This window comes from Trichoplusia ni, chromosome 16, assembly GCF_003590095.1.
Source record: "Trichoplusia ni isolate ovarian cell line Hi5 chromosome 16, tn1, whole genome shotgun sequence".
NCBI classification, from domain to species: Eukaryota; Metazoa; Arthropoda; class Insecta; order Lepidoptera; family Noctuidae; genus Trichoplusia; species Trichoplusia ni.
Window position 1 is genome coordinate 5,574,931 of NC_039493.1, and position 15,878 is coordinate 5,590,808.

At 34.9% G+C, this 15,878-nt stretch overlaps 1 protein-coding gene across 1 annotated transcript in view; it reads left to right on the forward strand.

Annotated features, from left to right (window-relative positions):
* The window catches only part of LOC113502091, a 121,488-nt gene extending 109,546 nt beyond the window's left edge, over positions 1-11,942 (forward strand). Inside the window, exons 8-12 of the mRNA XM_026883472.1 lie at positions 965-1,179; positions 3,664-3,802; positions 5,639-5,744; positions 10,066-10,209; positions 10,821-11,942. Of these exons, the coding sequence (XP_026739273.1) occupies positions 965-1,179; positions 3,664-3,802; positions 5,639-5,744; positions 10,066-10,209; positions 10,821-11,438 (1,222 nt within the window). The 3' untranslated portion in view covers positions 11,439-11,942. The remainder of the gene's footprint in view (positions 1-964; positions 1,180-3,663; positions 3,803-5,638; positions 5,745-10,065; positions 10,210-10,820) is intronic.
* The last annotated feature ends 3,936 nt before the right edge of the window (positions 11,943-15,878 follow it).

Genomic DNA, 15,878 nt, shown 5'->3' on the forward strand with positions numbered 1-15,878 from the left:
GCGAACCGTTATTAAACCTTGAATTAGGATGGGTCCCTAAACTAAGGTCCACAAACCCGCCTGTGTCTACAAAAATACCTACGTTAACAAATCCAAAATTCAATTTTGTTGCCTTTAATGAAAGGCGAGAGAGTCATTAGCTGAAACTGGTTCATTTAAATTCGTATTTCTGACTCTAATATTCGTGGAACTGCGCAAGGAGCCTTAATGAAATAAATATTGATCAAATGTTATTTTTATGTAATCAATGTGTTAATGGTACCATCTCGGATGACGTAGTAAAATTGTGTCATCAAAGTGTAAATCCTATGTGGGCGAACCTAATACCATTTAATAGGCACAATTTCAAACAGAATAGGGACTAAAAATACTTTAAAAGCTTTAATCGTATCGCGACGATCAAATTCCCCAAACGTATTTTTCATCAACAACTTTTTTGAATCAACAATCTAAGTCTCATTTGAAGTAGATAATTGGACTTGAACTTCTTAGATTGCGATCAAGTTTCTTTTAATTAGATACCAGCGGAATAAAATTGTCCTCTTGTCAAGATAAGAATCAAGTTGTCTTAAGAATTAAGGTCCTCCTGGAATATATAAATAGGAGGCATCTGTTTACAGGTCTAATTTATGGTAATTTCGTTCATTGAACATTTGCTTATTATCTGCTTTGTTTTCTGATGAAATTCGTTTTGTTGTCTTAATTAAATGTTAATGATGTCTTGATTGATGCTTGGAATCAGACATTTTTGATGACTTCATTTTGATTAATGGGAAATAACAATTTTTATTTTTCAAAACATAAGACTTTACACCAAATCCATGGCAACTCTCAAAAACTTTTTCTCATTTTTCCAAAAACACACACATTTCTCACATACTGAAGTCTCATCAATTATAGAAATTACTGGTCTTGGAAAGAAAGAGTATCACTCCATCAATTTTACCTCGACTTTTTTCAACAGAATATCAGTGATATTCCAAGTGAGATCAGCGAAGGCTGTGAAGATATCAGACATGTACCTGTTACGTCGTATCGGCGTGATCGTCGGAGTGGCTTGCGTTCTGCTGGCTATTAGGACACTGGTCGCACCGCCAGCCGTCATCGTTGGAAGGACGAAGGACGACTTGAAAGCCTACCTCTGTAATACCGACTGGTGGGACCATTCATTTACTACGTGTAAGTATTAACTTTACTTTTCATATAAAATAATAAAAATATCCAATTTTCGATCCAGATATTTTTGTTATGCTTTTATTTTTTCGTGTTGCAAAATAGACAGGCAAAAAGATATACTTGGGGTTTTTTTAAGTTTTTCTAAATATAAGTAAACAGAATTATTATAATAGCCAGATCATCGCGTCGTACATTTCTTAGAATTTTGCAAAAACAATTAAATTATCCAAAATCTGTTTACTTAAATCCTAGCTGAAATTCGAAGTAAAATCAAAGTCGCATTTATTTTCAATTCGATATGTTTGGATCGTAATTAATCTTCAAGGATTCTCGTAAACTGCTACATTTGTGGAGTTTGGGATGCCAAATGTTGTTTGAATCCGATTATTTTAATCGCCTCACAGATTTAATTGAAAGCTTCGTCCATTTGGGTACAATTTTTACTTTCGCTATATAGGTATATTGACCAATTATTACTCGATTCATTATTACCGATTACTTTTTTATAAAACATCCTAAATGCTAATTGACTATATCCCTAATTTCCATTTGATAAATGTACTCTTTCGGTTCAAAAATAAGACCCGGATGCTTCAGAATATTAATCAGGCAAGGAGTTTTCATACATAAACAATAAAGCTGGAACAATAACCATAAAACACAAATCGTGTCCAACGATACAGGATCTCTCACAAACAACTTTTATTATTAAGCTTCTAATTAGTTTAATCAAACTATCTCCACTGCATTTTATAGCTAGAGTTGGGCGAGTATTATAATGTTTTCCTAGAATTCTCCAAGGATAATATCCAGTTCTGACAACGTCGGGAGGGTTAAACAATAGAGGTGGTTTAGGCATGAACGCTCCGCCGCCTTTACATTACGAACTAAGAGGTTAAGAAACTTGTATCTAGAGGGCGATACCAAAAAGTTTCATTGAAAAGGTCTATATTTGTAGAGAAGTATGTGTAGTGTATCATATCGGATTAAGAGGAACATCTTAAGCACAGTTAACTGAACCAGAAAACCCTGTTACTGTTAATCCAAATGCATTCCTTTCATCATATCTTAAGACACTCGATGAAGCTCCTTCTCAGCTGTAAGGGATCGGGAATCTATTCCCAATATATATCCCTATATTAAACTGAATAAATGGTCTGTGAATACAGATCTCATTCTGAATGCAAACCAACTGAAAAATACGACTGAAACGCAGTTAGTAGTACAGCTGGTCTCCGGACTACTTCAACGGTACTGTAATTAGCTTTTTATACTTTGAAACTAGTTCTTGTGGCTGTTGGCTTGTGCTTCATTTTATCAAAAACGAGATATCTACTATTTTTGACAGCTACTTTTGAAGTACAATTTTGTCGAAGCTATTATTTTTTTTTTGGACGATTCGGAATTTTAATATTTGAACCGGCGGCGGCGGTGATACGATGTTAAGAGTCGATAGTTGAAAAAATATTTTCTCCGTGATTCTTAATCAAATTTTCGGTTTTTCTTATAGTAAATAATGAAAATATAATTTTACTTTCAAGTCTTACAGTAAAATAGACATGTTAACGGAACTAGGTCGGGGTGAGGTGAATATGACGTAAGACTAATACGGAGAAAATTTTCGAGCGTCTCTTTTGCACCTAGACTAATTAGGTAGACAAGGAATCATAATAACGTAGATTTGTGTTTAGTATTTGGGTTTTTTAACATTAAAGCAAACTTATTCCAGTACCGGAAAATATATTCCTGAATACACAATTTTTGAAAAACGTTTTCCTCCCGCCTATTTATTGCTATCGCCAGACCATTTCTGGACCCCACTGGACTCCTCAATTTTGAGCTTACGCGGTAACGGATAGTATATTGGATAGCAAAAGATTTTTATCTTGCAATAAGAGTAACGTGACGTCAGTAAACCTACAAAGTCATTACTAGACTTCGGTGCTTAGTAATTTTGTATAGTCTGTATGGCTTTCAAAATACAATTTCAAGTGTGTGCTTATTTAGTAAAAGTAAAAATGTTTCATTCTAATTTAGCTTTGTTAGGGCTATTTTATAAACCTTTTATACTGATACCATTTTTTCTGTAAATATAGGGGCTATAAACCTTTTGTTTAAAAGGGTAAATTGTAATTTGGGACCTAACTCAAATGAAAAATTTAATGAGTTCTAAATTGTGTTCTTTTCTAAGTATTTATGATAAAGCTTTAATATTAAATTGCTGGATTAAATAATGATGACATTTTCTTTTCTCTCTTTTATTTGCCTATAAAAAAAGAGGCGTGAGAGCAGCACCAAAATGAATTCAATAAACGGGGTTCTTGATTAAATAGATACTGGAAAGAGAAGACGTGTAAAAAAAACACAAGTCTTGAAATAAATATCTATTTATACATTTTCAGGTCATGCCTACAGAATTATTTAATTTGAACCTAATTTTTCACAACTTCATATGCGATTCTTTTATTTTCTGTTTCTTTTGACCAGTGGAGGTGATATTCTTGATGTGGGGTATAAGGCTCTGCATCATGGTCAGGAAAGCGCCTTCAGAGTTCAACGAGAGCCGGTTTATCTCCATGGCGATATACAACGAGTTCCTTCTCTCCGTCTTCCTTAATATATCCATGTAAGTATATGCCATTAAATTTGTATTTTTCTATGCCAGTTTCTACACCCTAAAATGTTCTTAGATTCAGGATTTAGAATAATGTTTTGCTAATTGATTGCATTTGTTGATGCCCTCTTTTGGATTCATGAATCTAAAAGTTATGATTCCAATAGTTGACCATTTAATAATATTGAACTACTCAATCCCGATCGAGGAACATTTCCATACCTACATAAATATCACTCTACTCGATTTTGTTTTCAGCATTTTGCTCAAAGTGTTAAAAGTTTACCTCAGCTTTATTATTGAAACCTTGATGAAAATTTAGCTTCAATAGATTTTGAACAAATTTCGAAACGAGATAGTTCGTGAAGGTTAGTAGCTAACGACAGAAAGTTGAGAGCACGGAACTCATTAAACTATTGTGTTAGTTTGGCTGCGCGCACAAGCAATTTATTTTGGAGAGGTTACGGCTATACGTGGCTCTGTACTTATACGTGGCTGAGTAGTTTGACAGGGTAATTAGTTTGAGGGATGCTCGATGACGGGCTAAAAGTTATTCAAATACATTACGTTCATGTTTGCCTTTTTGAATTTTCATTTGACCTATGAGTGAAACAATGGTGAAGATAGATTGAATTTTATTAGAAATACTGTGTGGAATACTGCTAGTGTAACTACTAGCAGTAAATAACAATTTATAACAGCAGTAAGAATAAATTATTGAACGTCTAGCTTTCTCTAAGAAAGTCCTTTCCGATTCAGAGTTACTATAAATTTTCATGTGCCAGTAAAACAGCAAGATTTAGTACATTTTAAGAATGAACTAGATTTCTAGACAATTGACTCCACATTCAGGGTTTTATCCTCCTTTGGACTTCATGAATACTGGTAGCCTACTTTATGGTTCATAAAATAATTTTCCATTTCAAGTTTCTCCGAATTCCTTTCACGTTGTTACCATTTCATTTCAAAGTCTCGAGTGACCTTTTTAAAGAAGCAAGTTTGTAAGAAATGCAGTAAAATTAATTTAGCACTGATCGAGAGCAATGAAAAATAAACGAAGGAATTGAAATCAGAGATGTTCTGAGAGTGCTCAATGAGATTCAATCAGGCAAGCATCAAAGATAAAAACTAAGCCAGTATCAAAAGTATGAAGTCACATTAAAGTATTGGTTCGAAGTGGAACACTAATAAATTAACTGAAGAAGTTTTGAAAGTTCTTGATAAAGCGCAGGAACTGAGTGAAACAATGATTGTGTTGTGCGATTCCATTTCTTGGCAACTTATAGTGCATAGTTTCAAGTCAGTGTTGTTTCAAATTTTTCCGTGCAATCTGTAAATGGGAAAAGTTTGAGTGTCAACTGCTTATCGTTAGGGAAGTCGTGTGTGGAACTATTGTGACCTATTTGTAATGTCTTTTACATTTACTAGCCTTTTATTTACCTTTTATACTGTACTTTCAGTTAACCTTGTAAAGTAAATGCTAACTGCTAATGCTAACTGAGCAAAGAGAAGGTTACATCGAAAGTATGTAATATTGATTTTTCCTTTGGAAAAGCACATAGTTTTTCCATTTTGAAATTCAAATAATCTTTATTTTGATAGTAACTATCGTGAGAATGAATCATTATTAAATGATGTAACGGTTTACTCACGTATTCGGGGTATAATGCGGTAGGATCGAGCGTGTCGACTCGCGATCCCACTGCGTCTGCTAATGATTAAGGACTCCGGTTGGGTACGAAACTAGTCGGGCTACCCCGATAAATACGCGTGAGTAAACCATTACATCATTTAATTACAAATAATCTTTGTTTGAAGTTAAATATTAATACTGATCCTATTTTCCAGGTTATTCCTCCAATCTCCAGCGAACCCTGACCTCCTGTACATAATATTCTTCTGCCACACGCAGCTCACCGTGACTTTGCTGCTCTGCTTTATCTTTGGGAGCAAGGTAGGCACGGTAAGGTTATATAATGTAATCAAGATGTATGTATGTGCTGGTTCGTCTTTCTGTACATCTATTCTGTGCTTTCGTACTGTTTGCACAATGGTTGACCCAAACTTCGAAAGCAAAGGGTTGAAATAGATTTGCCTGAATAACGATGACTAGTTCTGGTCATTGTACTTATTGCACTCAATACGCCTTATGACGCGTTTACAGCTGAAATAAATATCGCACTTATAAAACCTAATAAATTATAAAAGCTCCGTAATTAATTGTGCCTGACTGCAGTGTAAATAAATAGAAAGATAACAATAAATACTTTTTGAAGATTGAGAATTGTTATTCATTAAAAAAAAGAGCTTGGTTTAAAAATCAGGTAAGAATTGAAAATCACTTTACCAACGTAAACTGCCGTCATGTGTTTCAAGGTCTTATGTCATTTCAAGCGATGAACTTAAGAACGATATTGAGATAGCGGCACTTAAAACTATCCAACTGAACCCAAATTTAAACATAAAGTTAACGGAGAATTTCCCAAACATTAATTCGTGTGTGGAAAACCAAAGTTAAGTGATGGTATTTATTATCGTTCGCTTCGTAACGGGGGAACTTAACCACGCGTATTAATGGAATTGATTTCAACTGGTCCTGTTTATTTTGTTACTGTAAAGTTACTTTGGCTAGGCCTACAATAGGGATGACATTTGGGTATAAAAAGAAAAAATCTCATTAGTCCCTCAGTTAGATAATTGAAAAGTATAAGACACATATTTTTTCCTTTTTCAGAAAAACTAGAATTGACAAAGATTAACTGCTTTAAAGTTTAGAAGAGGGGGCTTGTGACGTAACGATAGAGTAAAATTTATACTCAATCGTGACATCACGCGTAAGTTTCATTCGCTATAATTTGGTCAATTTATGTTTGCGGGAAATTAAAAAAATACGTATCCATTATTATACAAAAAACTACAAGACGGACATTGCAAAAAAAAATTGTCATCATCCCTATTGAAAGATTATATGATTTTAAGTTAGTTTTATGTCGTAACCTTGAAGTTCTATGAATATATATATATATAATATCCTGGGACAACTCACACACGATTATCTGATCCCAGGCTAAGCAGAGCTTGTGTTATGGTAACCAGACAACTGATAAACTTACTATATATTTCTAAAAACATACATATTATAGATAAATGACACCCAGACACCAGAACAAATGATCATGCTCATCACACAACATTTGTCCTGGGCGGGAATCGAACCCGACCTCCGGTGTAGCAGTCAGGGTGACTAGCCACTAGACCGGACCGGTGCAGACAGAGTGACGAAGAGACTTGTTCAAATGTACTTTTTATTATTGATCTGAAATCACCAACCCGCAGTGAGCTAGCGTGGTGATAAATGCCTAAACCTTCCCCGTACGGAAAAGGCTTGTGCCCATTTATATACGTAACTTGACGTAGTTAGTCTAGGGATTGGTTATATTTTTTTCAGAGTCCTGCTTTATCTCATCATTATTTTCAATAGCTTATCTACGTGACGATAGTAAATATTGAATATTCCTCTGAAACAAACAAAAATGGTTTTTTTTCAGGACGCCATATAATTAATTCAATATGCATTTATAAACGGTGCCTAAACATAGTAAACAACTGTTGAAATACGCTGTGTATATTAGTAGGTATTTAAAGCATGTATAAGGAGGTTTCATGCTTGAGAGCTAGCGAGATGTCAACTAATGGCATTACGGTTGATTCGATCATCAATTAACAGATCCAGCGTGAACACGTTATCTCTTAAGATAACGTGCAATACACACGGTTTGTTTGCTATGTATATAAAAGTACCTAGCAGGTTACAAAAGCAAGCAAGTAATGCATACTACATTTTTTTTCCACTTTCATTTAAATGTCATGGATTAATTACAGCTAAAAATTCGAATAAAAATCAGTAAATTAGGTTGACAGCCAATATCAAGTCCTCAATTATAAATTACTGAATAATAACGACTAATCTAGCTCATTATGCCCCACAGCTGGACAAAGGGCTCCCAAATATATTTCAATTTATTTTTAAATCCAACCTCCTTTATATTCAGTTCACAAATGAAACATACTTTGTTTTTTGGCGACGTAGTTTTTGGAATAAAATCAATAAAAAAAACACAACCTAACGTATGATTATGTAACTTCTCGCAACATTACCATAATACAGTTTTCAGTCAGTATTAAATAGAGTAACAACAGCATATATGTTCTAAACCAGAAGCCATCACAATAGAGAGTACTCTAACGTAGTAATAAACAAGGTGTTTGCAGTTTAACCATCCGCGTTTACAATCTGATATCGAATATTGTTGACAGTGTAAATTACGCTTTAGTGCAGGCCCGGTACTGGGTGCTCTGCTGGTATTGTAATCTATGTGAGAGAAATTTGACTGCATCAAATATAGTTGCTATAGTGGGATTAATTTTTATAGTAATTTTCGTAAGGATGATTCATATTTAAATGATGAAACGGAAACGAAAGACGCGTATTTATTGGGATTGCCCGACTAGTTTCGCACACGACCGGAGTCTTTAATCATGAGCTGACACTGCTGGGTCGCGAATCGAACTGAAAAGTAGAGTCGATATTTACAAAAAAAGATGCACTGTGCTACATGTAGCTTGGGAAGGTGAGGGTGCGAAGTCTTTTCTTCGTCAATTATGATGATGAATAGGTTTAAAAGTGAAAATCAACTTTGGCAGTAGAAGGCCTTTAAAGGCCTTTATTTAGATACAGCAGCTGTCATCATTGGGCCATTTTTTTATGCTTGATTTAGAAGTTAGTAACTTAGAATTAACATTAACGGCTTACGAGTAGATGAAGTGAAAACAAGAAAAGGAAGCTGGTTATGTAACATACCTTATCATCCCATCATGGAAGGCACCTGCCACGCATCCCCGTACGCGTTCACCAACTTATCTCGCACCACTGAAACCAGAAAACAACCCACATCAAATAGAACAAAGTGATAATGAAAACATCGTTAACTGAAGCTTAACTAGTTATAAACTGTTAACACTTTCAACTTTACTTCCCCGAAGTTGTAAAACTCCAGATAAAAAGCCACGTACTCAAGTCTCTTTAAAAAAAGAACTCTAAAACTTATATTGAATCATGAAAGCGGAGAAAGTTTTAAACCGATCGCTCAGTAGTTTCAAACGAAATTAGTTTCACAACAGAATTTCAATGGGCAGGTAAATTGTTAGGTGCACAAGTTGTTTCATTGTGTCTTATATCACGGCTATTGTGCTCAAACTTTGTGAATTGTGGTCGACGTACTAAATCTTAGGCCATTGGAGGTATGAATGATTCATACCTACTACTGATTCATGGAAGTTATTTAATTTTATTTTAGTCTGACTACAAAGCAGAGCCCGTTTTCTTATCTAGTAATTGAGAAAAACTGTATTTTGTACTTGCCAATTTCCTGAAACAAAAACTTTGTTGTTAGTATCCACAAATATTTTAATAACATGCACAAGACACCCAAAGTCAGATAGAAGCATTTGTGAAGTACACGAATGTGTATCAAATGCGGTGATCGAACCAAATGGTGACCAATATCACTCAGCTATCCGTGCAGTCCATGCAGAGTCATGAGTAATTTACAAGCCAATATATTTTTCATAACCATATAACGTACGTACTTCTCCGGTACGGTTTTGGTAAAATGTTCTAAGCATCACTTTCTGCATCATACCTGCAATTTCCTTACTGCAAAGCAAAAGTTCTTCTCACGGGCCTTTGTGTACCAGTTATAATCATCTGACCATCGCAGTAAGTAAGCCGTCTGTGCAGTTATTACCGTTAATTTGGCGGCGATCCCAAACTGGTTGGCAAGTGCTACTCGTTATATCTTATAATACGATGCTGTTGTTTTATTTCCTGCAGAAAGTCTTGGAGAACGCTGTTCTTTTGTTTATCGTGGTATTTTTTTGGTGGTAAAATTTCTGGCTGTTTTCCTTTGAGATATGTAGGTCGTCTTTTTTCGTTCAAAAGGAAGTTCGTAAAATGTGTACGTAATTTTTTGCATCTCAGATTATTCTGACAGAACTCACTACACACCAAGGATACATTAAAATTTAGTACTAAAGAGCCATATAGAGTTGTTTAGTAAGATTACTAGTCATAGGTACTTGACATATACATCAAAAAATTGAAATCCTGTGTAAATAAAAAGTGGGCTTAATTTGACACGGTTCCGCGTAATTTTTTTATAAACTATGTTATAAAATTACAAAAACTTGAAATAACGTAACCTCTTTGTTACCAGGCCTACATGGTCTACAAGGGGCACGGTAAGGACGAGCGAGAGAAGACAGGGAAGTTCAGATCGAGGCCTGCCGAGTCCACGTACACTATGACCACCAACCGAAGTGCCAGGTTCTGTGATAACATGACTGAGAGAGAACTAGAGGTAAGTGGAGATACACCGGCTGTGCTGGTACAAAAAAGTACGTAAGAAGGAGTTAGAATGATAATCGATCAAAGCAAAGTACAAAATAGAAAGAGTTAAAGAGAGATAATCATCACATCTAGTGACTTTGTTAGTAGATCTTATCAAAAAGATTGACATAGCCAAGTATTAGATTTCATAGTTAGAACGTCCTTGTTTTGATTCAACCTGTTGGGTATTTTATATAAATTAGTTTTAAACGACAACGAAGCCTTAGCACTTTAGCCATTGTGTCGCAATCCCAATCAGATATACAATTTTCTAAGCTCAATCCGTCTGACTATATTCAAATGAAATTGTTCGAAGTTTTAGAATGTTTCTGCTGTAGTATTAAATTGCTTGTCTACTCCCAGAACAGACTAATCAGGTTAAACGAGAATTTAATTGTTTTTGCTTAGGCAATTTGACCAGTAACGTCTGGTGCTGTTTTCAGAAATTTGGCTTTACATCCATTAATTTGGAACGTAATTATAGAACTTATTTGTTTAAATGAATTTATTTAAAATATTACCACAATATGCTTACTGAACTAACTGAATATTTTTTTAATTGTACCATTATTTTTTTAAAAGGAGGAGTTTAGAAAGATTTGCAATCAGCTCGAGAAACTTCGAGAGCGCTGTGGAGCAGGAGCGCTGATATCTCGAAGAATCGGTGCCATGCAGGACGCATCAGCTGTTTATGACAGAAAGCCGCCTCCGTCAGACCACTCAGCACCTTTGAAACTGAACACCGTCTTCAGTGCCGTCGCAGATCGGCTGATGTGCACAGTCACTCCAGCCGAAGAGTCTTCCAGCAGTGGACGGGACTTGCCATTCGAAGCCCCTCCAGCCTATAGACATAAGACCTTTAGTCCAACAAAAAGCGCAGACAACAGCAATGCGGAACAAAGTCAGACCGACGTTACTACTGACTCTCCCAAGAAACGTGCAGAATTAAATGAAGAACCAAAAGAAGATAAGCAGAATGGAGTGTTCAAAATTTCTGGGGAACCAAACTGCAGTGATATTCGACCACCAGAAGTAAGTCGTAACGGTTACAATAATAAGAGTGAGAAAACCAGTGAACTGAAGTCCAGTCCTAGCAGTACTGAGACAGTGAAAGGTGTGAGGTCAGGCCACGCGAGGACTCATGCTATAGTTATTAATCTAGATGATAAGAGTCGCTTTACTGAAGAGGTTACTGTCTAATTAAAGACTGTACTTATATTTTGTTGTTAGGGAACGTGGATGTACCAAAGATGGCGTATTAATTAATTGACGAGAAAATTACAGTATCAATTACAGGAATCAAATTTAAAACAGGCTTTCCAAGTATTCCTAAAATTAATGAATAGAAATTGATATGACAGTTTCGGGGAATTGTGTGAGTTAATTAGAAATTTGAAACTGGCAGAATTCTAATCAATCAAAATTGTGTTCATTAATAATATCTTTAGAAATTGATATCTTATGATTAAAGGTACTTTGTACTTATTGAAATCTATGAAAGTGAAAACTTAAATCCAAACTATAAACAAAGCAATCTCGGTAGAAAATGGTGTGTGAAGGGAATTCACCACAACATTTAAGTGGAAACTAGTTTGAACCGGTGACCTTTTCAGCATCCCTCGACTCACCTACTCCACTATTGAATTATCACTAAGTGCTGTAATAAAGTAAGAGCAAACTACATAACCCATATCACAAATTATTATTGTTCGACAGAAGGTCCACTGCCAAGTCGCTATTAACATCCTTGGAACACTGAAACGCACATTTTAGTAATACGGACTGGTACTATGAATTGGCTTTAAAAAAAAAACAAACAAATTTGGTACAGTGAACAACCGAAGTCAGTAAAAACAAATCTTTATGAATTATTTTAATTAGGCAACTGAAAACCCTTGTCATTACATCATCACATGTCTGTACTGTTCAGTAAGTTTTATTGCTGACTCTACAATTGATGTAAAGAAACGGTAAAGTCGCTCACAATTCCAGTAGCAAGGAAATGTTATCACAGCGATGCGGTTATTCTACTCGACTGCGTCCAAATTGTATTTGATGTGGTAAAACAAATGGCTAGTCAGCAGGTTACGTAGTAGTTTGACTAGTGTCGTATAATCCTTAAGGAAAAAGGATTTAATGTGATGGAAACATATACTGGGCAATATAACATTATAGAAGACTCTACAAAATAGATGAGATCAACCTTTGGTTTGTCAATATTTACAAGAAAAATAGAAGACGGTACTACCTTCCATAATCAATTCAATTTTCTATCTTTGGGTGATTTTTCTTATTTTTCTGTTATGTGATGATATTGCCTGCCAACTTACAGCAATTAAAGGTTGTCATTAAAGCTGGTATTTGGCGGAATCGTTCGCTACGGGACATCGATCGTGGCCTTCTGGAAATTCCTAACATTTTCTTTGTGAGTAATAAAACCACGAACCTCAATTAACGTACTTTCTCTTAAGAATACATAGTGTTATCAACATAACTTTACTCCACTTTTTAGGTACTTAAAAAAGTATAATCAAACTTGGTGTATCCTTCTGTCCCAATAAAAGTGGCTAAATACCAAGGTAAAAAAAAATAAGGATTACCAAAAACAGTGGTTTATTCATTTAATATTTTTATGTATTTGCACGAAAATGGAATTAAGGTATAGCTCAGCTTTTCGGATTTCGTATGGGCTTAAAACTTTTTAAAGCAAAGATGCTTAGACAGTGATAAGGCCGTGATTGGTCGTGTGTTAGCAGAATGTGTAAAGTTTTTGTAATCAGAAAAAAGGTCAGATTGGGTTTAGACACGTAATTGAAGTAAGCGTTAGTCTTTGTAGATCAAAATCAGTTCCAGACAGTGTGAAGATTTTATCGCCGTGTTTTGTTGAAATAGAAAAAAGCCTCACTTAATGTCAAGAGCCATGTTCTTTAGCGATTTAGAGAGCTATCATTAAGTATCCATTATGATTTAACAATCGCTAAAATTGTGTGATCGATTTTTCTTATACGATTCAGATATATATGAAAAACCCTGTCCGATCCTTAAAAGATTTTCTCGACTTGCTAAAAAATATTCAATAAGTCTAGGTCTCCAAACAACATCAAAAGATATAATGTAATAAAATCAAAGTATTACCCTGAAATTTGTGAAAATTTCATAAAATAATTTTAGGTTGTTCTTGTTATATGATTTGATGTCATAATACTACGAGTATGTGTACGAATTTATTAAAAAATAGTTAAATTGATCAACGAATATATTTCTTACCGATCAATAATCATAAACACTTAATCATTTTGAACCCCTTAATTGATCGGACAGGTTTTCTGACACATCCTGTATAAGTCGAAAAAGGCAAGTGATCCAACCTGCCCCAATACCATATCTACAAAAGCTTCCAACCATAATAACATACTCTAACAATACCAGGAAATGATAAGGTTCTTCAAACATCGTTACTGAACATACGATATGTGACGTCACACGACAGACGGCTACAAGTCAGTGACCTCGGATCCACAGCTCCGGAGCTTACACGATCGTTCGACATTTAATTACGAACCAACGCCCTCCGTCAACCAGCCAGGCATAACTTAGGGTTTAGGGGTACTGCGATGAAAGGATGAGGAGACCTGATGTTGATGAGAGCATGGTTTTTTAAACTGAAAATGTCTGTTTCATATATGTGGAGAGGTGGAAGGTGATTATAATGTACATTAGGATAGCCTAGGATGTAGGAGAAGAGGACGACCAACGAAACGATGGATGGATTGTGTAAAAGACGTTATGGCTGAAAAGAGTGTTTCTTGTGAGATGACCTCCGATAGAAAGGTATGCAAGAAGAAGACATGTTGCAACGACCCCAAATAAAATAATTTAGATAAGAGCAAGAGGAATGATGATTAAGACCTATTTTTGTCGATCTGCTCTTACAGGTAAATCGCTGAATTGATTTCGCAAAAAAAACCTAACTCGGGAAAGCTTGAACACATAGCTAGGATAGGACAGCTTTTTGAAACGATAATCATAATCCACTCGGGTGCAACCGCAGACTGTAACTAGTCACTTTTAATACCATGAACTGTGCAGCATTAATGTAAAACAGCAGAAAAAAGTTTCATTTATCCTTTTAATTAAGACTACTTTAATATTTACAAGTTAAAACAACAAAGATTTTCTCGCTTCTGCAATTTATGATTACTGCATTTCCCTTGACTTTTGTTTGTTGCCTCTTTCTCATTGTTCTGTGTATGCAATACTTAAATAGCTGCACGGAACAATGCTAAATACTTAAAATAGTAAACAGGGAAAGCCAATTTAGTACCTCGTTCATTTGTTTTTGGATTACTTCGGGGTTCAAAGGAAGTTTTCGCAGAATCATGTTATTCTCAATTCAGTTTGTATAAAGACCACTAGAAAACAGCAAGTGCATTTTTTTAAGGTTCTTCCTGTAGTTACTGCAAAATGTTTACATCTAATGATTTTTTTACAAAAATACGATTCTGTAGAATCTTGAATCCTGTAGAATAAGAGTGAAGATTATAGTATACAGAATCGTACCGAATATTAGTTTTTAGACTATTGTGGGTGTAAAAAAACGCAATACAAATTGCTCAAATGTCCCGTACATTTGAGCAATTTGTCATTTATACTCCTTTTTGACAATTCACGATACTTTGACAACTCTATACATTCAACAATTCGATCAACGATACCCCACACAACTCTATCGCTCGTGTATCGGGACTGGTTTTCTTAAAAACTAGATTCAATTTACAAAATCATTGGTACATTCACAGTTCCATATTGTAAAAGCTAGTCCTTACTGTGATTCTTAGTATAGTCCGTTTCTTCATAGTTTCCAAAATGCATATCAAAGTACAGTACGTGTGTTATCTGTTAATGTATTAACTCGAATAAATATATTGTACGCTGGAGCTGTGTGCTTGGATGTTTGTCTGTAATATTATATTGAAAGCCGAGTATTATTATATTAATAGCAGAGTTTTATTTGTTACTGTAACTGTTTGAATTATGAACAAAATAATGTTTTACGATTTTAATTTTAAACCCAGATCGTTGTTTGTTATCTGTATTTGTTTAACTGTCAATGTGTGCGTGTTAAATTGATAGCCAAGAAAAGAATATATTGCACTCATTTATTTTTAAGTGTGTATAATGTTATTTTATTATATCAGATAAAGCTGTTATGCTATCTGTATATTAAATCGCCATTAGGCCGGTTAGTATTTACTACATTCAGACTTTTATGATTCACAAACATTTCACGCAATGGCTTGGAACTCATTAGCTGGTTAATGTTGCTTTGCCACAAAATATTCAAGTTAAAGTTTTCCATTTCAACAAGAATGGACAGACTTTGAAAGGCTTAAGACGATATGTATTTTTTTTTACATTTGTTCTAATTTTACCTGTCATTTTGTCGTTCAGACCTTACGTAGTGATTTCGTTTAGGTATGTTTTAAAACTTGTTACCGCGGTTATTATGCGAGAATTTTAAGTACGGTGCTCTAACTTGGCTAGTACATTTTCAGCTAGGACCATATTCAAATACCTTAAAAACTATTTTGCCTAATGCTCCGCTTGAGTATGACTAATGGTTGTAGGATGAGCAAGTTT